At 44.8% G+C, this 27,118-nt stretch overlaps 1 protein-coding gene across 3 annotated transcripts in view; it reads right to left on the bottom strand.

Annotated features, from left to right (window-relative positions):
- The window catches only part of FAT3 (FAT atypical cadherin 3), a 1,056,928-nt gene that overhangs the window by 120,429 nt on the left and 909,381 nt on the right, over positions 1 to 27,118 (bottom strand). For all 3 annotated transcript variants that reach the window (XM_029602305.1, XM_029602306.1, XM_029602307.1), the window contains exons 13-14: positions 14,472 to 14,705; positions 4,645 to 5,034 (exon numbers count right to left, since the gene is read on the bottom strand). In XM_029602305.1, coding sequence (XP_029458165.1) covers positions 4,645 to 5,034; positions 14,472 to 14,705 — 624 coding nt within the window. The remainder of the gene's footprint in view (positions 1 to 4,644; positions 5,035 to 14,471; positions 14,706 to 27,118) is intronic.

Here is a 27,118-nt window from a genome sequence, read left to right as displayed (position 1 = left end):
GCCCACAAGTAAAACATTGCAATGGGGCAATTTTATGGCTTAGTGGTATTGACATTTATCTAAATGTAACTGGAAGATGACCATTAAAATGAATTTCACATAGGCCATCAGACAGCTTTCAGGTGGTCATGATTATTACCGTCCTGAGAAAAAGGTGAACTCTCGATCCACACATGAAAGGTTCTGTAGCACTGTGCTAATTCCCTGAATTATCCAACCCCCCACAGAAATAACTTTTTGGATGACTGTTGGAGTTCATATATTGCAATAGTTATCATTTGTTTGCTACTTGTAAAAAAAACCAAAATCCCATGTCCTCATCAAAATAAATCTTGATTATAAAATGCCATTGATGTTGATAGGAAAAGCACTGAAGGCTGTTCAAGCAACTGGACCTGCTTTCACTATTACTACCACTGCTGCTGCAGGACACTGCCATGGCCCGACTTGGCTTCTTAAAAGGAAAATTCCTCTGCCCATCGATATAAAGTTAAAAAAAAAAGAACAAATTTAACTTATTTTATGCCATGCTCACAAGGGATCTGTCTCGGATCCCTTCCCAAATCCATCTACAGTAGGCCTCCTGGACGAGTGCTCCTGTAAGCACCAATGCAAACAAATGGCATTGCATTGAGTAAATGAAAAAAAAACCTGAAAGATTTAGAAAGGGAGAAGTTGAGGAACCAAGATGGCAACAAATGAAGTGCACTTCTCTGCCTGAGCTCTCACGTGGTTCCTCTTCCCTGCTGGGCTCTCCTCCCAGGAATGAGGGCAAGGCAGGAGAATCGGAGTTTACCTCTTCAGCCCTAGCTGTTCCTCCCTCAAACTATGGACCGGTTTGTAGTCTGAGCTGAATCTCCCCAGATGGAATTCTTGGCAGGAGCTGGAATCCATCACATTTTATTCTACAGGGAGGATTTAACCCTTCTCCACATCAGCGCTGAGAGGCATGGAAAGCATCAGCAGCCTCTCCACTTTTTTAATCGTCATTGGGCTGTGTGACAAGAAGCAGATATTGGAGGGGAAGCTCTGCCAAAATCATCACCAACTCTTGGAAAGCAATGCGGATGCTGTGCTCTGTTATCGGGAAGGGCTTCCTCCATTTCTGCCCCACGTGGATGGTGGTGGCCTCCCTCCCCGTAGGTGGATCAGCTGCAGCTGTCTGGACCCTTGGCAGAGGTGGGGCTGTCCATTAGTGGTGGAGGTTAGGGCAGACAGAGCCGCTTGCCCTGTGCTGGCCAGCCAAGTCCAGTGGGCTTGCAGATTCTGTCCACCGTTTAGATGATATCTGAATCCTAGAAAAGTATACTGTTACCCGTTTTGATAAATCTCTGTTTCCTCCAATCAAAGTTATATTCGTATGGAAGGAAACTTTCAAACTGTGCATGTTAGTATAAAGTCTGGGGTACTTTTTACTACCCACAGCTGGAAAAAGCCCACACGCAGATCTGTACCTGCTATTTGTGCGGTTACTTTTACTTGGAAATTTATGCATGGACTTTTTAAAATCAAAAAGCATGGACGCAAGTGCTAACCTCGCCTAGACTCCACTCCCAGGGAAGACAACCCCATCTATGGGTCAGAGTACGCATGTGGTGGCACTGGGCAGGCATTTTTAAAGATCCTCCTTTCCAAAGGCAAAGCACGGTTTTACCTGCAGACCTGCCTCGGAAAACTTTCACTTTTGGACCAAATCAAAAGGTTGCAAGACCCTAGAGGGCCTGTTGTTGGAGACAGGCCGTATTAATTCAGCTCTGCCGAAAGAAAATCTGGTTCCGAAAATGGAAATCAAATATTTCGAAAATACTAGCAGGCATCTGAATTTAAGACTCTTGAATCTCCCTAAGACTCTGACAATTATTGCTACTGAAATGTTAAAAAATTGCTTTGTGGAGGTCCTGAAATCTCCCATGGAAGCTTTGCCATCAACCTTAAAGGACTATTATTTACTCCTCAAAATGAAGGAAGACTCCTAGACAGGGCAATCATCTATGGATAGCCTGCATGGGAGTAATATTCCACAGCCTCATCCCCGGGGACTTTCTTTTTCAGCTTTTATTTTATTCGTCTTGGGACTTTTCAATGATATACTGTAAGAAAAATAAAAGAAAATGACTTTTCCACTGATTTTTCTCCTGTGTGTTATAATAAACTCATTTTTCCCATTGATTGCTTTTTTTTTATAAGACTGAAATAAAATAAAAACTGAAAATGAAAGTCCCTACTTCACTGGCCACTTTGTTAGTTTCCTATAGTCTTAAACCAGACTGGGACTGGGCACTTATGATGTTTTTCCTTTCAAGGGTCTGATTTACTAAGGCTTTGCTCCCATTCTGTGTTTAGGGGGGGAAATATTTAGTAAATGAGGCCTTTACAGAGCACTTGCTTATAGGTCTGAAGATTTGGATCTTTCCTTATATTTTGAAGGCTCCTGTTTTTGGGACACTACTAGCTTTGCCTCTCAGGGCTCAGCTGTTTTTTCAATATGTGTACAAGTGTCTTATTAAACTTCAGGGAAAGATATTGTGAGGGAAAGACCCTGTCAGGGGCTTGAACCAGGGCCAGCTTGGCCGTTCAGGACAGGAATCCTAATCACTAGACCAATGCGTGAGCTGGAGGAAGTCGGAAAGAAAAAGGAAACGAGTGTGCTGGCCACACCTCTTGTATTGGGCTTGTCTGAGGCTCAGTTAAAAGGGGTTGCTGGGAATTGGGAAGTGTTCCCAACAATCCGAAGGTGAATGTTGCGACCGGCACTTCCCGACGGCTTCACTCCGCCTACCTTTCCTTTTCTGGGACTCCTCCTGCTCGTCACGGACGCCTGGCTGCTGCGGCGTCCGCCTGCCGTCCTCTCCGGCGTCCCCGGACTGACTTGGGCGCTGCCTCCCGCCATGCTCTTCAGGTACCTTAGGGCGCACGCGCTTCATGGCCCTCATTCTTATTTCCTCATTGGCGCGTTCCTCAGGGGCGTCCCCCTGTGATGACGTCACGCTGCCCGGATATTTAAGCCTACAGTTTATTGATAGCCTTTGAGGTAGCAAGGGTGTCCTTACGGATGGGATTCACTCTCCGTACCCAGTTACTCTGCATTCCAACTTCCATTGGACTCTTTCTGCTAACGGGTACCCACTCCTCGAGGGCCTCTTTGCTTCTTTCAGGTCGCGGTAACGGGTACTCGCTCCTCGAGGGCCCATGTTCCCTGTCCCGCTGCCTGCATCTATTTCCTCTTCTACTTGGAAGAATTCGCTACAGACACCATCAGTGAGTACTACTATCATCCACTCCTCAGAGCTGTCTCCCTGGAACCAGGTACTCGCTCCTCGAGGGCCTGCCCCCTTTTCCGCTCCAGTACCTTATCCTACGTGGAACTGCTGTGTGAGTACTTTGCCAACAAGTCTACCTCCAGGGATCTGGTACTCGCTCCTCGAGGGCCAGCTCTCCCTATCTCGGGGCTTCTCCATACTTGAGACTCTGTGAATGTTCATTTGTACTCACTTTCTCAGTTCTCTCCACTACAGCACTGCTACCGGAGGAACCGCTGTTCCAGCTCCCTGGGGAATACTAGCCCAGCCGGACTACATCTTCTACTCACCACTGCCACCTCTGGTGGCTTCTCAAACTGTCTAAATAAAGAACTATCTGTGTTTGTGGGTCCAGAGCTGAGCCTGACCTGTGGCCCCCTCATGGGATTTTCCCCCGTGAGCATGGTCAGCAGCCACAGTGTCCAAGGGTCGACCCAAAACCTCACTAACTATAACAGAGAACTAGCCTGCTTGCTACTGAACTTCCTGCTGCCAGCCTTCTCTGTTGCAATCTGTTACCTGTTTGCTTTGCTGCTGAGTTCCACTTTCAAGCCTCCTATTACCTCCGAGTTCCTGTTTGAGGCCAGCTCCAGGATTTCTGTTTCCCACTGTAAGTATTTGCTGAAAGCCTCATCTGCCTGCAAAGACTTGCTACCTTCCCATTACTGGTAGACAATCTCCGTGCCTGACCTGGCCTGAACATCCATGCCTAGAGCACAGTCCTTGCCGGCCACATAAGTACTTAGAGGGTGGTACCCTGACAGATACATAGTCTAAGACTCTAATCATTTAAGATCTTTTTTTCTGAATAAGGTCTTGGCTAGCTCTTCCTCTCAAAACCTATTTCCTTATGGTGTTTGTAGGAGGGATTGTTTTATTTTGTAACTGCAATGTACTTTATGTTGGCCATTTTTGAGGTTTATTAAGTTATTGCTGGACATTGTAATTCCATTTTTTTCCCTATTTCTTCTTTGTTTCTTCCAGATTGAGGGCTATTAGATACCAGTACCATACATTTTATTTGCATTGCTGGTTTTTTTTGGGGTAAGAAGTTAGAATATTTCCTTATTATTTGCCATGGGCTATTGTATTTCTTTCAAGTACCCTGTCTTACATTTATATTTTGAAAACCATATTAAAAATACATTTAAGAAAGGAAGAAATTGTATAAATAGGAGGAGGAGGGTGGAGTGGAGTTAGGGTGGAGTGCATTTGAATGATTGAGGAAGGTACTTGCAAATATTTTTCATTGGAACCTTGTACCATCAAAATGAATATTACAGTACAAAATGGACAGTATGTAATGGCTATGTATTTGTTTTAGCGTCTAAAATGTTTTACAAACCTGTTTTTGAATCGATTCTGAATTTCCCTCGTTCGTTCCCAAACCTGACGCTGTAGGTGATCTCTGCGTTTGTGCCGACATCTTTGCTTGCTGCGAAGACCGTAAGTATCTCTGTGCCCGGCGACGCGTCTTCTGCCACTGTAATGAGATAGTCCTTCCTTTCAAAAACAGGAGGATTGTCGTTGATGTCCAGCACGGCGACTGTCACCACCGCCAGAGAAGAGAGGGACAAGGCCGGGCTCAGATCTGACGCCTTTACAGTGATGTTATAGGTCGACTGCAACTCTCTGTCAAGCATCCGCTCCAAGAAAATGATTCCCGAGGTCCTGTCTACGGTAAAATGGCCATCTGCAGAGTTTGCCAGGGAGTACACCACTTTCCGGTTCATCCCTGGAAATGCAGGAAACAAAACAAAACTTAAGAAATGCTTTTTCTTTTTGACCAATCAACATATATGAGTTGAGAGAATCACTTGCCAACTCTCAGGGGTACTTTCCTGATCACCAACCCCCCTACCACTTCCCCCTCCCCTTAAACTTTGACAAACCAAATCAAACCAAACTGTGGTAATTTCAAATCAGAGAAGGGAATATGAGAGAAAGAGAGAGAGAATGCATGTTATAATATTTGTGTGGCGGGGGCTATGCCCAACACTAATTTAATTCACAGATTTTTCCAGCTACGGGCAGTGGGTGCGAGTTCGCATTTCTGAATCGTCCCCTTGCCAAAACCCCACCTTTTGGGGGGACAGGCTTCAAGGGGGTATAAGATCCTTTGGCACATGCTTAATAATCACAGAGGGTTAGGCGCGGCTGAAACCAAGAGTAAGGAGCTAGAAGTCCCTCCCAGGATCTCGAGAGAGAGGGCTAGGAGCTGGAGATCACCCTTTGATCTCAGAGCAGAGAGGAAATAGAGAAGGAGAGCTGCTTTTTGAGATTTATCCAGAGTCTCAACTGAGGAGAATTGCTTTTGAAGTTTTTTGACTTCGTAGGGTGCCCCCCCCTGAGGATTGGGATTTGATATCTTTTTGCCCAACGACCAGACAAGTGAAGGTGGAGAGAGAATGAGAGACATCTGACAAGAGAATCAGGAGCCTCAGCGTTGGATAACTGGATTACATTTTAAGGTTTTGGGAAGTTTGGAACCCATTTTAGATATTTTTGCACTGGGGATATTTTTCCAACAGATTGGCTGATGCTGGAAGCCACACTCTAGTTGTCCTGCCCGACGTGTGAGGACATATTGGCTGAGGATGAAGGTGCAAGAAGTAGGAGAGAAGTGAAAAGATCTAGACTGGACAAGGACACTACTGCTTTCCCCATTTTTATCTTTTTGATTTTCTCATTCTTGGCTTGGATACTTTTATTTAAGGATTGGACTCCTCTGGAATTTCTTGCTGCTGATTCCAGTGAAAGGGTTGAATGGATGGACACTGGGATGAGTCTGTTTTCTACCTTTTCGACTCATTTTCTTTCCTTGCTCCTTTCCCAGATTGCGAGCTATGGGTAAGCCAGCAAGTGACTGTGCCTAGGGCCTCGAAGATAATTCTTTCCTCCCCATCTGGACTCGAACCTGGACCCGTGGCACCCCTAGTTAAGGATAAAGCACCCGACGAGGGACCTGCTACATTTGTATACAACTTAATGTTTATATGTGTCCACAATGTGAAGTGTTAAACCAGCCAGCATTTAAAAAGAAGGTAAAGAAAAGCCAATGTGTGTGTCTGCACATAAATGTTCGTATAGAAAAGTAAAAAAAAAAAAATAAAATATATATATATTTTTTTTTTTGTGCGTGTCTGAAATAGAGATGCATAATTTCCCCTGAGAAATCATATAAAACCCATTAAGACACAACTTGTGACAGAGCATTTACTCTCTATGTGCCGTGCGTGCTTATTGTCCTGGGTAGATATAGATTTAAATGTTTTATTTCTAGAGCGAGATGTAATATTTTACATGTATCAGTCTGTGTATGTATATATACATATCTATCTATCTACCTATATACACACACACACACACACACAGAAGCACAGACTAATACATATAAAAGATATTAAAATTTCATCAGTCTGTGGTGGTGTGGGGGTGTTTGTATATAGATATGTATAAACAAACATGCATGCGCACACACACAAAAATTATCTTTCTCGCTCAAGAAATAAAGCACATTAAAATCCATATCTGCCCAAGACAAACACACACGTGTCCATAAAGAGTAAATGCTCAGTCACAAGCTGTGTCTCAGTAAATTTTATGTGATTTCTCAGGGGAAATTATGCATCCTCTTCTATTTCAGGCACACACACACACTCTTTTTTTATTTTTATCATTTTCATTTTTCCCTCTCTATTTTTCCCTCTCTGATTGTCTCTCAGTAAACCAGTGTGAGATCCTTAACAGCTCTGCAGTTCTGACTGAAGAGGAGGATGGATCTGAGCCCAGGGCAGCACAGGACCATCTTGAGTTGCATCTAGTGATTTTTCTTGTGTTCAGTTCCCTTCTTCACTTTCCCTATGTTCTGTCTGTGAGACTTGGGGGCTTACCAGAGCCATTAATGGCTATTAATCAATTTTACTTAGGGAATAGCCACTGCTATTAATTGCATCAGTAGCATGGGATCTTCTTAGTGTTTGGGTAATTGCCAGGTTCTTGTGGCCTGGACTGGCCACTGTTGGAAACAGGATGCTGGGCTTGATGGACCCTTGGTCTGACCCAGCATGGCAATTTCTTATTCTAATTCAAGTAGTCACTTCCTTCTACAGCGAACCAAGAAGATGGCCCACCAATGCTTGCCTCAGCCTGCAAGGAGCTGAGCAGTAGGTTCTGCTGGAGAGCGATGCATAAGTCTTTCCTCCCCAAGGGACTACAGCCCCAATCAGTCCAGGCAGCAAGAGAGGGCTCTAGACTTAAACCCACAACACTCGTTTGAACCCTCAAGATTTAATTTTCTTTTCATTATGTCGAGCATATTGCTGCAAGTCATTCCCAAGTCTGAATAACAGAGGATGCAATAACCACGCATTCAGCATTGAGGCAGACCAACAGCTTTTAGGGGGGGGTGGTGATTTTGTAACAGCCCACATAAGAAAGATGGCCACCACACACATAAACTGCTAACACTTTCAAACCAATCTTATGTGCGCACCTGGTGTATGTTCGTTTTGAAAGTAACCCCAAACAAAACGGCCCACATACAATTGTACCTGCTAATTTGTGTGCGGGAAAGGTTTGGGGAAATTTAAGTGCACGCTTTTGAAAATCCAAAAGTACGTATGTGCGTCCAAAATGCTTCCCCCAACTCCACCCCTGAGGATGCCTCCTCGCAGTCTGAGTAAGTTTAACCACATATGGGGCAGGCAAGCTTTATAGCAAGCCATTTGTGTGGACAAGGCAACTTTTTATCCGTGTAAAATGCCTTTGAAAATTCCCCTTCCAGAGGTAATTTTGTAACAGCCCGCATAAACGTGAACTTGTGTGCACAAGTTGGTTTTGAGAAATTCCCCCTTCAAAACTGCCCACACACAATTATACCTGCTATTTGGTGCGAGTAATTTTGCGCACATATGTCATGTACTTTGAAAAATGTAATTTATGCGCATACTTTTAAAGTCAAAACCCCGCCCCTCCCAAAACACCTTTCCTGAATCCGGGTAAAAGGTCATGCATGCAGGTCTTATGCATGCAGGTCTTATGCATGCACGTTTATCCCTAAATTGGGTGAGCAACTTTATAAAAGGACATTTCTGTGGATAAAGCATTGTTTTACTCAAGGAGATGCCTTTTTAAAATTGCCCTCTTAAATTCTACCTTATTCAAATCAATACAATAAAGTGAATTAATTCATACTATGTTGTATGTTCTCAGGCAGGCATATATCAAAGAAAATTAAGCTCTTCTGTTCTCAACTTATTGCATCCAAAATATATCATATGGGAGCTAAAAATGTAAAGAATGCAAAGTAATAAGGTAGTATGAATAACAAGATCACCTACACAACATTAAAGGTCTCTTCTTCAGCACTGAAATATTTTTATCAAGTAACAATGAACTAGAACATTACTGCACAAAGATGCAATCATATTTTCAGAAATTAGAGATCACTCTGCAGCCAGCTGTTGATGTAGTGCAATGTAGATTTGCATGCTGAGCCGCTCTCCAGTAATGAGACCTGAAGGGAAGGCAGTGCGTGCATGCCTGCTCATCCCACACTGGCTTTGCTATTTTAGAGCTAATTAAAACAGAAGGGCTGCAACAACATTGCATACATTTCCCGGCTGCCGGCTTATTCAACGGCAGGGTCTTGGGGGAAACTGGGTTGCCTCATCAGCACGAAAGGGGCTTCAGCATCCACATTCACATCATACGCTCGGCTACGCTGTACTGCTTTCCCAGAACCCTCACCTATCTAGAAATTAACGTGATAAAGAGGAGGCTTCCAGGCACAAACATTTCACTTCAGGTCTGATGGTGGTTTTTCTTCACGTTCTAGAGAGGCACAGCTTCTAAAAGGCACTGTGAAACAATGAGTGGGGGAAAGTCAAACATTTCATCAGCTTTGCACTTGCCAGACGGCTGCATTCACATCAGTATGAATGGGGCGTATCTTACTCCTCTCTCTCTCCCTAAGCAGAGAAGCCATGAGAAAGGCATAAAGATCAACTCTCCAAATGGAAAAGGCAGGATAAACTAAAGATTTTTCTTCTATGCATACAAGGGGGAGGTGGAAACATGCGGAGGTGTATCTTCAGGAATGCTTTCCAACACGGATTTGTAGAAAGGGTGTGTTTGGGCGTGGAGTATGGCTGCAGGGAGGTTTGTGGGAATGGTGTATTTTGGGGGGGGGGGGAATGGAGGACATGGGGGGGATAGGGCTGGTGGAAGGTATGGGTGGGGATATAGGGCTGTGTTTAATATAGGTGGATATGTGTTTTTGTGAGTGTGGGAGGTATCTGTGGAGGGGCTGAGGTGTATGGGGGTTGTAAGATGTGTTTTTATGGGAGGTATAGCTGTGTGTTTTTAGGTAGTGGATGTGGTTTGAGGAAGTGTGTGTTGGTGCCTGAGGAATATGTGTGTGTATGTGTGTGTATGTATGTATGTATGTGTGTATATATATATATATATATATGGGGGAGGCTATAAGTGGGTATATATAGATGTCAGGATGTGTGTTGGGGATATAGGTATGTGTGTGTGGGGGGGAGTAGTAATGTGTGGCAGGATTGTGTGTATGACTAGATGTGGGGTATGGTTTATGTGTAACTGGGAAGCATTATTGCAGGGGATCTAGGGGTGTAGTTGGGGAAAATATGTGTGTGTGAGATGAATTAATAAGCTGCAACATTAATTTTCCCTGTCTCTGTGAGGAAGGGAGGGAGTGTGCTGGCTGTGTGGGGTGTGTGAGTATATGTGTGTGTGTGTGGGGGGGGGGGGGGGAACATATAGGAATGTGAGGGATGTATGTGGGAATATGAGATGGTGTGGCGGGTATGTGGTTGTGCTTTGAATCTGTCTTACAGCTGGCTGTAATTGCACTGTTATTACAGTAACTTGTTACTGCGGTTATGCACAGCCATGTGTGTAAATGAATAGGTTAGTAATTAAGTAGAAAGTTCTTCAGAAACTGTCTCTTTGTTGCTTATACTTTTCCCAGCTCAATCGGTAGAAATCTTGCCATGACATCATATCGGCACTGTTCATGCAAGATACTGAAACTTTTCCAGTTCAGCAAAGTTTACTTGCCATCTGATAACTGATGTCCTGAATTTGGCACAGTTCGCTTACTAAAGTCACACATTCAGCACTTTGTAAGACCAACAGGTTATTTTTGGAAAGGTTGTAAAACTTTCAATATTTTGCATGAACATGATATGATGTCATGATATGATGTCATGGCAAGATTTCCGCCGATTGAGCCAGGAAAGGTATAAGCAACTAACAGTTTCTGAAGAAATTTTTACTTACCTAATTACTAACCAATTCAGTTATATACAGCGCTGTGCAGAACTGCAGTAACACGTTACTGTAATAACAGTGCAATTACAGCCAGCTGTAAAATAGATTCATAGCACTCGTGACAAGGCTAACAGCAATGTACACATAACTGCTGCAGCATTCAGATTAGCAGCAGCAGCATCCGACAGAGAGAGAGAGAGAGAGACCTGCATGAGTGAACTTCAGGACATCTGGGAAGAGACAGATGGCTGCTGGCAATTCCTAGTTCCAGCTTGTAGTTGAGAGATTTCCGTGAAGGGTGAGATTTGTATATGTTGTTTACCTATTTTAAAACAGAGCGGATTACACATTATGGGCGATTACAAGGAGTTTTAAGGTAACAGGCTATCCACAACTACCTTATGGAGGAGGGATAAGTTTGATTTAGACTGGGGTCACTGAGAGTTTACTATAGTGAACTGTAATTGTCCAGTGATAGGTTTAAGTCAAACTGGGGTCATCATTATGAGAATGTCATAATGATGTGTGATGATATATCTTGTTTGCTATTATGAAATATATTTTGTTTATTGCCAGGAAGCTTTCTAATAAACCTGGCTATCTTCTTACTGTTTTTGCCTAAGAGTATGGTTTATTTTTTGTTGTATTTGGTATAGGGTCGGGCCTTGAGATAAACAAGGAGAGGTTTATCAGGGTAGTCTTACACCAATAAGGGGAAGACATTTTGGGGGGCTGAATTTAGGATAATTTGCCAGGGTTTCTTCCCTAGTAGTTTACAGGTACGTGTGTCCTGAGGGTTCATAAGAGAGGGTGTGGGGGTATGTGTTCTTTGGAAGTACTTTTTTGTGTCATCCTTTGCAGACCACTTCAGTTATTTTCTCTTCTCTCTCTTTCTGTGGCAAAGTGCTAGTAGGGAGATGGGGAGGAGGGTTTTGGAAGTGGATGCTGGTCAGTTCGAATAGCTTCTAATAATTTCCCATAGAAAGCAATGGGGATTTTTTTTTTTTAGGCTTGGTTCTCTGAAAATACTTATCTAATATTTCTGATTTTCAAACTAATTTGAAATATTTAGATTTTCTTCTTGAATGACAAATTTGGTGACTTCCCATTCCTTTTTTTACAGTGTTATTCTATCTCCAGGTGGATGGACATCAACCCCTTTTACATAATTCTTTCCAACATTCCTTATGGGATGGGAATGGGAAGGGGTGGGAAGTGAGAGGAGATGAGGAGAAGCGAGAGAAGACAGAAGTGCTAAGAGGAAACGAGTTCAGGCGCGCACACCTACACCCACCTTGTCCCTCCCCCCACACATCTCTTCCCCTCTTTCCACTATGCTCCCTCACCCCCAAAACATAAACCACCACAATCATACCCCCCACACATACCTGGGTTCATGATATTTATTTTTTTTTATATTCCACTTTTCTTCAGCATTTCAAAGTGGATTACATTTAGGTACTGTAGGTTTCCCTATCCCTAGATGGTTTATAATCTAATTTTGTACCTGAAGCAATGGAGGGTAAAGTGACTTGCCCTAGGTCACAAGGAGCGACAATGGGACTTGAACGCTGGTCTCGAGGTTCATAGCCCACTGCTCTAACCACTAGGCTACTCCTCCTCTCATGATAATGCAAGACCATGCCTTACATGCAGATAGGTGCCATTAACAAGATAAAAAGTAAGGAGAAAACTGGAAGAGGCTCACTTTGGGAGCACCTAGCTGCAAGAAAAGTGCATCAGAGTCTACACAGTAATTTCTGGCACTGTCATATGTACTAGAAAATGCTAAGCAATGCCCTTCCTCCATCTTTCAGATTTCAACTCTGGCTTTGGCTTCCCTCTCTAACTTCTCTTACCTGTAGTAGGTAAGTTTGTGCCTCTCTTTCTTACCCTTTTGCAGAGGGCCCGACCCTTTCCTCCCTTCGGTAGATCAGGGTTATGAGTCCTTCCCCCATTACTCTCTCTTCCCCTTTCACTTGCATTTTGCTCTCTCCTCTCTTTTCATCTTTATTCTGCCACTCTTGTAACCTCCCCTTTGCTCTCTCTCCCCACAGTCACCTTTCCGGCCTTTGCTTCCTGCCCTTCTTTCCCACCTCCCCCCTTTTTTTTGTCTATTTCCCAGACCATTCCACCTCTGCTTTTTCTCATTCCCTCCCCTCAGCCCCCTCCCTTCTTCCATGCTTTGCTCTTTCCTATCATTTCCCCTCTTTCCTCTCTCTCTTTTTTTCCTGCCCCTTTGCTGACTCTCTCCTTTGTTTCCTCTTGAGAAGTGAATAAAAAACAGCAGAGTCCCACTCCGGCCTATATAGTGTTAGCAGATGCTAGGAAGAACAGGAAGTGCTTCTCTCCCCCGTGTTGCACTATTGACCTCCTTCAGTCACTGGCTGTTAAACAGGCAAAGGGGGGTGTGTGTTGTGGAGAGTGGGGGGGCAACAAATCTGTGCCAAAACCTACAAAATTATGCATCTTTGAGTAAGAACTTGTTTTTCTCTTTTAAAGTTTATATTAATTACTACTCAAAGACTGATTATGATGTATTATTTCAATAAAAATAGTGGGGAAGATTTTCAGAGGGTTACACGCGTAATCCCCGAAAACCTACCCCAAATCCCCCCCCCGCGTGCGTCGAGCCTATCTTGCATAGGCTTCCGGCGCGCGCAAAGCCCCGAGACGCGCGCAAGTCCCGGGGCTTTCTTGGGGGGCGTGTCGGGGGCGTGTTGCGACCGGCGCGTCATCGGGGGGCGTGACGCGGTTGACGCATCATCCGGGGCGGAACCGCGGGTGTGGTTCCGGCCCGGGGGCGTGGCTGCGGCCTCCAGACCAGCCCCCGGACCGGAACATGGCGCACCGGCAGCCGGCCCGGCGGGCGCAAGTTACGCCTGCCTCAAGCAGGCGTAACTTTCGCGACAAAAGTAGGGGGGGTGTAGATAGGGCCGGGGGGTGGGTTAGGTAGGGGAAGGGAGGGGAAGGTGGGGGGAGGCTGGAGGGAACAGAGGCAGGCTGTGCGGCTCAGCACGCGCAGGCTGCCGATTTTGGGCAGCTTTGTGCGCGTCAACCCCGGATTTTAATGGCTATGCGCGTATCTATGGAAATCCCGTGTACTCTTGTTCGCTCCTGGTACGCGATCAAAAGTACGCGTGTGCGCAACTTTATAAAATCTACCCCAGTATGTGGGTATTAAAATACTGGGCACTGAATTTTAAATGTTTTTGTACAGAATTCCCCTGGGAGCAAACACACTTTTTGTGTGGTATAGAAAACCACATTTGCATTTTGAGGTTATCCTAGTGAAGGTTTCTCTTTAACAACTGAATTAATGAGGTTTGTCCTGCAGGAACAATAGATGAAATATCTCTTTACACTAAAGCACAGTATTGTATTTTATTATTAGCACGATTTGTATAACGCATACCACTTGTACGCAGTTCTGTCTATATTATGTATTTATACGGTGGAACTGTGCTAATGAAAATGAAATATTGTTTTTATGGCTTCAATAGATGTGGATTCAAAATTAGCAAGCACTCAACCTTTGACAATCCCTGTAAACTTTCAGCTTGAAGTATTTGTTTCCAAATCAGCTAGGTACTCTCAGTAACAAACAAAAAATCCAAAAAGCCCGGCTTGTTTTTTTGCGCCTTTGACCTACTTAATAACCTCTATGATCCTAGCTTTCATCTGAATGCTCTTTCATAAAAGTTCATTCATTGTTTTAGGCAGGAGGTGTTTGCAGAATAGACAAAAAGAAAAAATGCGGATTAAATACAATATATATATATATATATATATATATATATATAGGGAGAGGGTGCAGGGTAGGTGCCCCTGTCTTTTGAGCTATCAGAAGAATACTTTTTCTGTACTTACCTACATCAGGGTCAGTTGCCTGCACTCTTGTTAACAGAGCTTTAGTTGCTGTGTTCTCGTAGACACAAGCACTGTAATGATCTGACGAAAACTTTGGTGGGTTGTCATTAACATCTTCCAGATATAAATGGATTTCCGACTGGCAGAATCTGCCACCTCCATCTGTTGCCTTGGCAATCAAGTTATAAACAGGAATGTTTTCTCTGTCCAAAAGGAATGAGGTTTTCAATTCACCTAAATAAATATTGATTAAAAGGAGAAAGCAGAATTATCAAAAAGCCTGCAGCGATGTGCTCCTGCTGTCACTGTCCAATAATCTGCTTGAACAGCATGGCTCAGAGAAATCACACGTTGCATTTCTACCGAATTGTCAGAATAATGTACAGTAACACGGAATTCAGGAGAGATCCTCTTCTCATGAAGCAGTTTAAAGTATAAGATGTAAAAACAAATTAAAGCTGATAAGCTAGACTGATTAAAAGTGAAAACCTAGCGTGATAAAAGAGAGGAATGAACAACCACTCGGTGGATAGGACTCTCCCCCTAGTTCGGCTAGAGCAGCAGCTCTTTTGGCTTAGGACTAGTTTTCTTAGGGCCTAATTTATTAAGGCTCTTTTCTCATTCTGTGTCTATGGGGCAAAAAAGTTTAGTAAATCAGGCCCTTTGGTTTGCAGGTTCACACTGAGAGGTCTGTGATGGAGAATAATATAAGCTGTATTCATAAATCAGCAGAAAAACATTCCTCATATGTGCAAATCTTTTCCACAATGAAGTGTAAACCTTCCTCAAATATCTCACTGTTGGATGACAATTTGTACATGAGCTTAAACTTAGTCAAAACATGGCTGAGCTTTCAATTAAAATGAAGCAAAAATCTAAAGTCTTCATTATAAAGCACAGTTGCTTACCTGTAACTGGTGTTCTCCTAGGACAACAAGATGTTAGTCCTCACACATGGGTGATATGATCAGATAGAGCCTGGCACAGAAAACATCTGTCAAAGTTTCTAGAAACTTTGGCTGGCACACTGAGCATGTCCAGAATGCCACTAACCTTGCGTCCACTCAGGGTCTCTCTTCAGACATGTATGTAGATACAATAACAAAGAAGATACAGAGAAGGGCTACCAAAATGATAAGGGGAATGGAACAACTCCCCTATGAGGAAAGACTAAAGAGGTTAGGACTTTTCAGCTTGGAGAAGAGACGACTGAGGGGGGATATGATAGAGGTCTATAAAATCATGAGAGGTCTAGAACGGGTAAATGTGAATCTGTTACTTACTCTTTCGGATAATAGAAAGACTAGTACTCAATGAAGTTAGCATGTGGCACATTTAAAACTAATCGGAGAAAGTTCTTTTTCACTCATTTAAACTCTGGAATTTGTTGCCAGAGGATGTGGTTAGTGCAGTTAGTATAGCTGTGTTTAAAAAAGGATTGGATAAGTTCTTGGAGGAGAAGTCCATTACCTGCTATTAAGTTCACTTAGAGAATAGCCACTGCCATGGAATAGACTTAGTTTTTGGGTACTTGCCAGGTTTCTTATGGCCTGGATTGGCCACTGTTGGAAACAGGATGCTGGGCTTGATGGACCCTTGGTCTGACCCAGTATGGCATTTTCTTATGTTCTTAACAAACCAACTCTGCAGGGCGGCAGGCGGGTTTTATGAGGACTAACATCCTGCTGTCCTAGGAGAACACCTGTTACTGCATTTTTTCCTAGGACAAGGAGGATGGTAGTCCTCACATGTGGGTGAATCCCAAGCTACAGGTTGGACCCGACCCAGCGGAACCAACAGACACCGAACCAGGTGCCAACGGGCACAACAACAGAGGTAACTGGTGGTGACTGCTGGGACAGCCTGAATAAAAAACCAGGGGCCCCCCGGTGGAAGAGTTGGGATCACAGCTGAAAAAGATTGTGCAGGACAGACTGGCTATCCCATTGGCCATCCCTGTCCAGACAATAATGCGCAGCGAAAGCGTGAAGGGAACTCCACCTCACAGCTCTGTAGATCTCTCCCAACAGAACTGCATGGAGGTAGGCCACAGAGGTTGCCATGGACCTTATGGAGTGTGCAGGCCCGCCTGGTCATAGCAGAAAGAAATACAGTCCGCTATCCAGGCAGAAAGAGTCTGCTTAGAAATGGCCTTGCCAGCCGGCTGGAGTCAAATGAGATAAACATCTGGGTGGATAGCCTATGGCCCGCCATACAGTCCAGGAAGAAGGCCAGGGCCCTCTTACAATCCAGTGTGTGCAGTGTCCTCTCTCCAGGGCTGGCATGAGGCCGGGGAAAGAAAGTAGGCAGCACAATGGACTGGTTAAGATGGAAGTCTGTAACCACCCTGGGCAGAAATGAGGGGTGTGTGCGCAGAACCACCCTGTCACGATAGAATCTAGTGTAGGGTGCATAAATCACTAAGGTGTGCAGCTCACTGGCCCTGTGCGCCAATGTGACTGCGATCACGAAGACCACCTTCCATATCAAATGTTTGAAAACGCACAAACGTAGTGGCTCAAATGACAGTTTCATGAGCTGGGCTAGTACCACGTTCAGGTCCCATGAGATGGCAGGGGGCCTCAGTGGAGGCTGCAGCTGAAGAAGCCCTCACATGAACCGCCCCACAATAGGCCTCACTGAGATGGGCCAACTGCCCATGTCTTGATGGTTCGCACCTATGGCGCTGAGGTATACTCGCACAGAGTTGGTTTTAAGACCTGTCTCCGAGAGGTGCTGAAGATAGTCCAGGAGTTGTTGGATGGGGCAAGAGAAGGGATTGAGACACACTTCTGCTTGCACCATATGGTGAACCTTTTCCACTTTAAGGCATAAAATGTTCTGGTGGATGGCTTCCTGGAAGCCACCAGGACCCTGGTCACATCCTCCGAAAGGGCCAGAGGTTGTAGGATCAACTTTTCAACATCCATGCTGTGAGGGACAGGGCACAGAGGTTGGGATGGCGCAGTCTGCCCTGATCCTAGGAAAGGAGGTCCGGAACTGTTCCCAGATGGATCAAGTTCTGCCTGGACAGTTGCTGCAGAAGAGAGAACCATAACTGTCATGGCCAATGCGGGGAGACAAAGATCATGGATCCCCCGTCTTGGCAAAGCTTTGGGAGAGTTTTCAATACTAATGGAAGAGGTGGATAGGCATAAAGAAGGCCCGCCCCCCAATGGATTGCAAGGTGTACATGGGCGGCACATCGTCCGACCTGGTCAGAGAACTATACCGGGTTACCTTCGCGTTGCTGGGGGAGGCGAACAGATCCATGTCCGTTGTCCCCCAGAGACGAAAGAGCCGATCTGCTACCTCCTGTTTCAGGAATCACTCGTGAGGTTGGAAGGTGCGGCTCAGCTATTCCGCTAGGGTGTTCTCTGCGCCCGCCAGGTACACAACCCGGAGAAGCATCCTCTGCGCCAGTGCCAGCTCCAGATCTGCACTGCCTCCTGACAAAGTAGGAAGGACCTGGTACCGCCCTGTTTGTTGATATACCACATGACCACTTGGTTGTCTGTCCGAACAAGGATGACCTTATTGTCCAAGCAATCCTCAAAAGCCCATAGGGTGGACCGGCTTGCCCTCAATTCCACGAGGTTTATCTGGCACTGCGACTCCTCCACAGTCCAGAAACCCTGAGTACGGAGGCCATCAACGTAGGCTCCTCACCCCAGGTGGGATGAGTCTGTAGTCAGCCAACCTGAGGTGTGTGCACCCGAAAGGGGATCCCGCGCTCTAGATTGAGTGGAGACATCCATCAAATCAGGGAGGTCCTGAGTGATGGAGACACCTGGATGCGGACCTGGAGGCCCTACGTGGCCTGTCGCAATTGGGAGCGCAGGGACTACTGGGCTCGTCGCATATGGAGACAGGCGAAGGGAGTGACATGCTCGGTCGTGGCCATGTGCCCTAAAAGTTGCAGCATGTGCCGCGCCAAAACCAGGCTGCTCATTTGAATCTCCTGTGCCAGGGAGGCCAGTGCACATGCTCTGTCATGTGGCAGGAAGGCCTTGGCTTGGGACTCATCCAGGATGGCCCCGATGAAGGCCAGCCACGACTAAGGGTGGAGTTTTGACTTTGGGTAGTTGATTAAAAACCCCAGATACTCCAGGACCTGAATGGTATGGTGCAGTGCCCTGGCCTGCGTGTCGCTTTGCATCAGCCAGTCGTCCAAGTATCGATACACCTGGACTCTAAGCTGGCGCAGATAAGCCCTCACAGTGGCGAGGCATTTTGTGAAGACCCGTGGTGCAGAAGCGAGGCCAAACAAGAGCATGCTGTACTGAAAATGTTGTAGCCCCACAACAAAGCAAAGATACCTCCTGTAACTTGGGAGGATCGTGATGTGTATGTACGCGTCCTTCAGGTTGATGGAGCAAAGCCAGCCCCTTGGTTCAACAGGGGAATTATGTTGCCCAAGGATACCATCTTGAATTTTTTCTTTTTTAGGAATCTGTTCAAGGCTTGCAAATCCAAAATGGGTCGAATGCCTCCTGTTTTCTTTGGAAGCAGAAAATAACGGGAGTAAAACTCCCGACAATGCTGTCCCTGACGAACTGGTTCCACTGCTCTGACTTGAAGGGCCAAGAGTTCCTCTTGAAGCAGCTCTGGATGCGAGACGGGACCCCACTGTGGGCTTGGGGGAAAATCTGACAGTGTCCACGAGATTCAGCCGATAACCCTGCCTGATGACGGACAGGACCGTTCAGGCCGATGTCACGGTTGGCCACCGGTCCACAAAAAAGGAGAGCAGGCCCCCGACTGGGGAGTCCCCTGGCACAGGAAGAGATAACTGGCATATGCTCCCTTGCTGCCAGTCAAAATCGCGTAGCGGGACTGGCCTGGGGGGCTGGCTGTGGGCCTCGCTGCTGATGGGATCTGTTCCTGGTGCTTAATTGCTGCGGCATAAAGCGGGGGGCTGGAGAGAGGTACTTTCTAGGCCTATAGAAAGGTCTCCTCGGTCCTGTATGGAGCGACTGCTTGGAAGAGCCTGGTGAGACCAAGGATCTGGCAGACAAGTGCTGGAGGGTATCGTGGTAGTCCTTTAACTGTGCAACCACATCATTGACCTTGTCACCGAAAAGATTATCCACAGTGCAAGGCAACTCCACCAGCCAGTCCTGGACCTGAGGACGAAGGTCCGAGGCCCTAAGCCAGGCTAAACAAAGGGCAGAAATACCTGCTGTTGCTGCTGCATGCCCTGCCATCTCATAGATATCATAGGTAGCACGCACTTCATGCTTACCACATTTGAGGCCCTGCTGGACGAGGGCCATGAGCTTTTCCTGGTGCTGTTGCGCCAGACTGTCCACCACCTCCTGGACTTGTTTCCAGAGGTTGCGGGTATACTGGGTCATGAACAAGAGACAGAAGAAAATCCCGGCTATTAGCATGGATCCCTGATACACCCTCTGTCCCATGGCATCCCATGCCCGTTGTCTTTGCTTGAAGGGGCTGATGCATGGGGTATGGGTTTTTGACCGCTTTGCCTTCTTAAGCGCCAACTCAATCACCACCGAATGGTTGGGGAGCTGGCACTTTTTGAAGCCTACAGTCTGCTGTACTACGTACACCCCACTGGCCTTCCGGTTAACCAGGGCAACAGAGACAGGGTGTTCCCATAACCGGGGAAGCAGGTCCCAAAAGATCTCATGCACTGGCTCCGCTATGACCTCCTTTGGAATGTTAGCAAACTGGAGGATCTTGAGCATTTTATGGCGGGCATCCTCTTCTGTCATAAGTTGGAAGGGGAAAGATTTGGCCACTGCACGGACGAACCCAGCGAAGGTCAAGTCCTCCAGTGGGGAATGCCACCATTCCTCCGAAGGGGAAGGATCTGACGGAAGGTCATCAGAGTCCACAAATGAGGCATCAGAGGTATCCTGGCCCCAGAGGTCATAAGGGCTCTCGGGCTCTTCGAGACCACTGGAAGAGGAGGGGTGTGGAGCCCCGGGCATGACCTTAAGTGCAGGCGCCGTAAGGCTCTGAGAAACCATGGGATCCAGAGGGGGCGCCAAGGGACCTCGAGGTACAGATGGCATCGATGGCTCCTCATCGCCCGAAGAGTCCCCGATGAGGACCAACTCAGATGCCTTGTGCTTTTGAGCCCTATGGGACACAGAGGGATCACAAGGCACCAGCATCAACTGCACTGGGAGGACACAGAGGAGGACGTCGAGGCAGTCCAACAACAGTTTCAGCCCAGTCACCGCAGATGGCATCAGCACGAGTGCCGGCATCAGTGCAGGAGCTGGCCTCGAAGGCGTCGGCAAAGGCACTGGAATCAGAGAAGGCAAAGCTCACTCCACCGCCAGGTGCACCTGACGCTCCAACACCTCGAAGGCTTCCAATGAAAGCGGAGGCTGAGAGGGAAGGGTTGGGCCCAACTCCTCCTCGGGGCACCGAGGAGGGTCAATGTCCATCACCGGAATCGGTGCGGCAGCCCCGGATCACCGACATCAAGGGAGGATGGGGGGGGGGGGGTCTCCTTTTGTCGAGGCAGCTTATGCGGCAGGGCGACAAGCGCCATGGTCCTCACTGGCCCGGATCCATTCTCGGACGAGGACCGCTGCCCATGTTTTCAGGATCTTCCATGATGTTCAGCCCTGTCTTTCCCCGATGCCGAGGACAATGATGATGACCCGGATGTCCGGGACTTCAAGGACACCGAGACTGGCCAATCCCTGGAGGCCTCCTGATCCAAGAGTTTCAGGGGAGGGGTAGTGTCCGGGGGATCAAGGGCAATTGGTTCCCCTCAGACTCTAGGTGTCGAGAGTGCTGACGCCAGTGTAGAGGGCTTGGACTTGTATGAGCTGAATACCTTCTCCATTTTTAGCCCGCCGGCCCTTCGGGGTCAACTGGGCACACAATTAGCAACCGCGGACATTGTGTTACGTCCCCAGGGAGAGGATGCACATTTCATGTGGATCCGTTAAGGACACAGTCCAGGGGCACTGGGGGCAGTGATGAACGCCCGAGGCAGCCATGAGGCACATGGACCGTGAGGGCACAACGACCAGCGGATATGGGAGAAGAAAAAAGTACTAACCGACTGAAAAGAACCAGAGGGGACCGAAGGAAGACCCAGCGCAGGAAAAAAGATGTGAAAAAGAAAAATATTCCGCAAAGAAAAGACTAGTTTAAGCACGAGCTCCACCTCCATGAGACGATAGTTCTGCAGAAAAGAAAGGACTGAAGAGAGACCACGCATGGATGCAGGGATAGTGGGAAGCTGGGCATGCTCAGTGTGCCAGCCAAAGTTTCTAGAAACTTTGACAGAAGTTTTCCGTGCCGGGCTCCATCTGATGATGTCACCCTTGTGTCAGGATTACCATCCTGCTTGTCCTAGGAGAAATCTGTATTTTATAATTAAAAAATGTTCACTACAAAGGTCTAGAAAGTTCGAGTCAAAAAGAATAACCTTCAGGGAACTTAGAAATGAAAAATGTTTCTTTTCTAAACATCAGGTTGGAGAAGCATGAGAAGAAGAAGTGGCAAGAAAGCAATAAGGACCTCCTTCATATTTCTGCTTCAGATCCACCAACTATGTAATCTCCTTGAGAAGCATAATCTTGCTACTGTAATCCATGCATTAATCACCAGTTGAATCGATTATTGTAATTCCCTCTGCAACGGCATCTCACAATACAGTTCAAAGTGCCTCCAGCTCTTACAAGGCACTAAGACGAGAATTTTGGTAGGTGGAAAAGCAACTGTTCATATCAAGCCCACTTTAAGTCAACTTCACTGGCTCCCAGTAGAAAGCAGTAGAAAATTTAAACTCTGCTATGTCTTCAAATACTTGAATAAACATGCCCCTGAATTCCTCTCTCAACATCTCTCCCCTTACACACCCTCAAGGGAACTCTGGTCTGCCAAAAAGGCTCTTCTTTCCTCTCCTCCCCTGACTGCTGCCGGCGTGTCCTGCCCAAGACTCTGTGCTTTCAGCTGTTATGCACCAAACATTTGAAACGAAGAACCACTAGCACTGCATCTGGGGCCTTGCTACAGGAAAAAAGCTAAGGCGGGGCTTTTCAGCCAGACCTTACCCTAAGATCCACATCTTCAGCCCAACTTCCTGAACGCCCAATGAGGGACTGTGTTATACACAACAGGGCCGCAACCGGCCACAAATGGGTTTTCCTATGCTGGATCCCAATGGAATGCTAGTTATAAGTTCTGATTCAGCTTTAAGCTGTTCTAAGGCCTCTGTTCATTTAAATTTATTGTAATCCGCTTGAGACCAACTTTGGGAAGAGGCAGAATATGAAATGTTCATACTGTAAATGAATAACAAATAAATAAATAATAAACTTTAACTCATACATAAATTCATTCAGAGAGCAATTTTTAAATAGTGTTTGCAGATCTGCGGGTACCTTCCACCCACGGGCCTGCACGTGCATATTCAGCAGTGGGGACAAGGTGTTATTCTTGGTTCATAGCCTGGCTTTAAAGCAGGTGCAAATATATATGCAGAAATTTCCTTGCCCTTCCCACCCCTGACTGAAACCTGCCTCTTAAGTCACAGTTATAAGTACCCTTCTCCTCCCATGACTGGTGTGGCTACTTTTACCCAAAGAGGACAGGGGGTGATTTTCAGAGGGGCTTTTCCCACAGGTTAACAATGAACTCATTGGAAAAGCTTTGAAAATTTGCCTCTTAGGCTTTCTTTTCAAAAGCATTTATGCACATAAAACTCAGTTTTATGTGCGTAAATTCACTTCTGAAAATTCCCAGGGGGGAGGGTCGGGTTACATGTAAAAGCATGCGCAAAAGCAATTTCATGCATATTTTCGTGTGTACTTGAGCGTTTTCAGTTATTCCCTGGCAGAGCTTCAACTTTGAGAGAGGTGTGTGTGTATGTGTGCGGATTGTACAGTTGTTTTTTGTTATGCTGCTCATTTGTTATGCGGAGAACACCTGTTACATATATGCAGTTTGTAGTTGAAATGGAAGTTGAAGCTGTTAATGAAACAAATTCTGAAGAACTGTCTGGCCATACTTGCTTTATTGCCTAGTCGTGTTCCTAACAGTAGTACTTAGTGAAAGTATGAATGGTAATCCATGTAGCTGCTTTACAGATGTCTTGAACAGAAGCTTGATTTAAATTTGCTACTGAAGAAGCAGTAGTCTTAGTTTACAGTATATGCTGTCATATTTTGTGGAAGAGGGATTTTCAGTTTCGAAAAACAGAAAGAAATACATTGTGAAAGCCATTATGACAGAGTCTGCTTTTTAACTGGACACCCTTGACTGATGAAGGAATTTGAAAGAAACAGTTGAGATGATTTTCTAAATGGTTTTGTTCTTTCTAAAAGGAAACAGCATACTCTTCTGTAGTCCAAAGTATCGCAAGTTTTCTCTTCAAATGAATGAAGTTTTGGGAAAAATAGTGGAAGATTAATAAATTGGTTTAGATTAAATGGAGAAACTATTTTAGGCAAAACTTTTTGGTGGGTTCTCAAAATAATTCTGTTTGGAAAGATCTGTGTATATGTTGGGTAGGTTACTAATGCTTATGTAGAGACCTACTGGTCTCCACTAGATGGCCATAGATTCCTACACTGGGTTTTTCCAGCATAGTGGGAGATACCATTTCTGTGTAGCACCTCCCCTTGAGGCTGGCTGTGAATGGCAGCTCCGTAATCCACTTGGGGGGGAGGGGGGGGCTAGTCCTGGTCATTTCATTGAAGAGAATTAGAAGCTTCTGTATTTTTCTAAAGTGTTATACAGATATTGCACCATTTCAAGTTGATGTGCTACAATTCTAAATTGAAGCATGGCTGCTTGAAATTGTTTCTTACTATTGGAATCCATTAATCTTGATTCCTTTGTTGGTGGAATGGATCCAAAAGCTTTAAGCTTCCTAAATTTTCTCATTGCAGATTCTATTACTAGGGAATCATGGGGTAGCTGAACCTTCGTGTGACTCAGATTCTGTGGCATTCTGTATTTAACATGTATGTTTTTTGCTACTGGTAATATCAATAAAGTGTTCTTTCAAATCTTAGCCTGAAGATCTTGCTAGGCTTTATATACAGGCACTGCTCTTATTTGTTTTTGCGGTTGAATAGAACTTAACATCCCTTGGAAATCTTCAACCTCTTGATTATTCTCTTGAAGTTAGAAAAGAACATTTTCCACCATTTCTCTGAGCTTCCAGTGAAATTTCTGGTAGTAATTCAACAGATTGTTCCATTGAATATAATGAATCTGAAGGATCTGAATACTCTGATTCTTCATAATCTGGAATTACTATAGTTTGATTCTTGTTTGTTGAATGCTACAGTTGAGAAGGGATCACTTGACTTGAATTGAAAATGCTAATCTTAGTTTGTCCAAGATAGGGACATGAGAATCCCCTACTGAAGAAGATGGTGGTAAAGGGTTATCTATTCACATTTTACAAAGTCTTCCCCCATATTTTTTTTACAAAAGCCTTTGGTAGTGGGAGCATGGAATGTTCCAGTAGCACTTACCCAGACAAATTATCTGGTACTAAGATTGGAGGGGTTCACTTGCAAGAGGAATGTTGTTTTTTTAGAAGGCTTACACTATCTGCCCTGTATGATGTTAGTGCACCAAAGCTATTATGGAAATGAACATTTGATATCTGGGACTGGCACCAAGATTAATGCCATAATACATGGAACTGTAATGCATGGTGCTGAGGAGCATAGACCCAATGTTTACGGCACTGATGAATGCTTGGAGTCGGATTCTTTGGCATGGTGTTTATTGACAGCCAGCACTGAACACTGCTGATTTATTACAATACATCAATGCCGATTTATTGCCTCTGCAATTTCTATCAGATGATTTTGAATATTCATATTTTCTCTTTCATGAATGTGCTCTTGAAGAGGAATTGGCTTTTTCTGAGCATCAAGGTTTTTGAGGAAGCTCCCTTTTCTGAATTTGATGAAAGCTCATATTTGAGCTTCATGTTTCTGTATTTAAGCATATTCGGTGACATTCTCCCAACATGGGCCACCAGTTGCTGATACCATGGTCAGGTCCTAGACACATAAGGCACAAGTTGTACAGATCCTATACCATATCTTATGGCAGCATTTCTCACATAATTTAAATGGGCTCTTATGCGATCTGGGTGACATTTGAGAAAAAAAATTTTTTTTTTTTAAACAGAGAATAAAGAAAATGTAGAAGAGTAACTACAAACTAACCGAAAAAACTCATAATACTGCAAAATTATCTGGTGACGGCAAAGAGAAAGAGCAAGAATTTTTCAAAACCAATTGCTACAACTGATAAGAAAAACTGAAGAGGCTTGCACGGGGATGCGCATGCTCACAGGACTTTTAGTCTAGGGGAGCTGAGAGAGAAAGCTCTTTTTTCCGTCCCGGTGCTGTTGGGTGATGTTACCCCCACTTGTGTGGCTGTTTTTCCTGCTTGTCCATGAAGAAAACATTTACGCGCATACTTTTGATTTTTGAAAGGATGCATATAAATACCTGCATGCACCTTTACGCCTGCTCCAAGCAAGAATAAATGTGTGCACCTTTGCTGCGCAGGGTTCTGCGTACAACTGTTCATTTTTGAAGCAGATTTAGCCGAATATTTGGGATGAAGCCTGCATTTATTTCCTACATGTGGACTTCAGACATTTGGGGGCCATTTTTAAATTACCCTGTTAGTGCCCAAATCAATTACAGTAGCAGCTCTCATATGTATTTATATGTACCTATCCATCTATCTACACACACATAAATGTACAGAGAGGTATTGAGAGAGAAATAGTAGAAAAAGTCTAATGTGCTAATGAGATCGTCTAATTCAGCTGTGCTTTGTACAACTAAACTCATCTATATGGCAGATACATGTTTCACCACGAATATTTGAATTAAGATGTAATAATATTCATAATAACAATAATAAGAAAATATGTTCGACTCCATATTTTTTTGATCACCAAGATACACCAAAGATGACAGCAGAGGTAATCAACTAATGTTTTTCAACACAGCCAACAGTCCACTTGAAAGGCACATTAAACATTTTTTCCTATTAACATAAAGTCTTACACAGCAATTTTTCTTTTTCATTAAGAGATCAAAACAAAAAAAATGTGTTAAAAGGAACAGTGTAGACAAAGCTCTCTAGTTATTACTTCTGCCACTAAAAGTAACACAAAATGGGTGATATGTTATCTCTGCCGCTCTAATACAGAATGAAACCACTGGACAATTTGTAGTCAGGCAGTACTACATAGATTTAGTATATACAGAATAGGCTTGCTGATAAAGAATTTGGCACATAAAACTGATCTTTTTAGTAGCAAAAGTTGTTATTTACAAATGGAATTGGTAGCTTTTTAAAAAAAAAATTTAGGTGTATTCCTACTCTTTTTTTTTTTTAATTTATATTTTATTAATTTTCAAATAATATAACAAGACAAACTTGCAAGGAAATACAGAAACTCAAACATTCAAGATATTATGCATACATCCACATGCATTAACTAATACATATGTGAAATCCTATTTTAATTGCATTTCATTGGAAAAATATTGGGGAGAAGGATCAAGGAAAAATAGAGGAGAATAAAGGAAAATTTTAACCTCTAAAATTGCTGCTGATTAGGCCTCTACTTTCTATATACCCCTTTTAAACATGGCTTATGT

This window comes from Rhinatrema bivittatum, chromosome 5 (assembly GCF_901001135.1).
Source record: "Rhinatrema bivittatum chromosome 5, aRhiBiv1.1, whole genome shotgun sequence".
NCBI lineage: Eukaryota > Metazoa > Chordata > Amphibia > Gymnophiona > Rhinatrematidae > Rhinatrema > Rhinatrema bivittatum.
The sequence above is the reverse complement of the archived record's forward strand: the minus strand, read 5'-3'. Positions and strand labels throughout refer to the sequence as shown.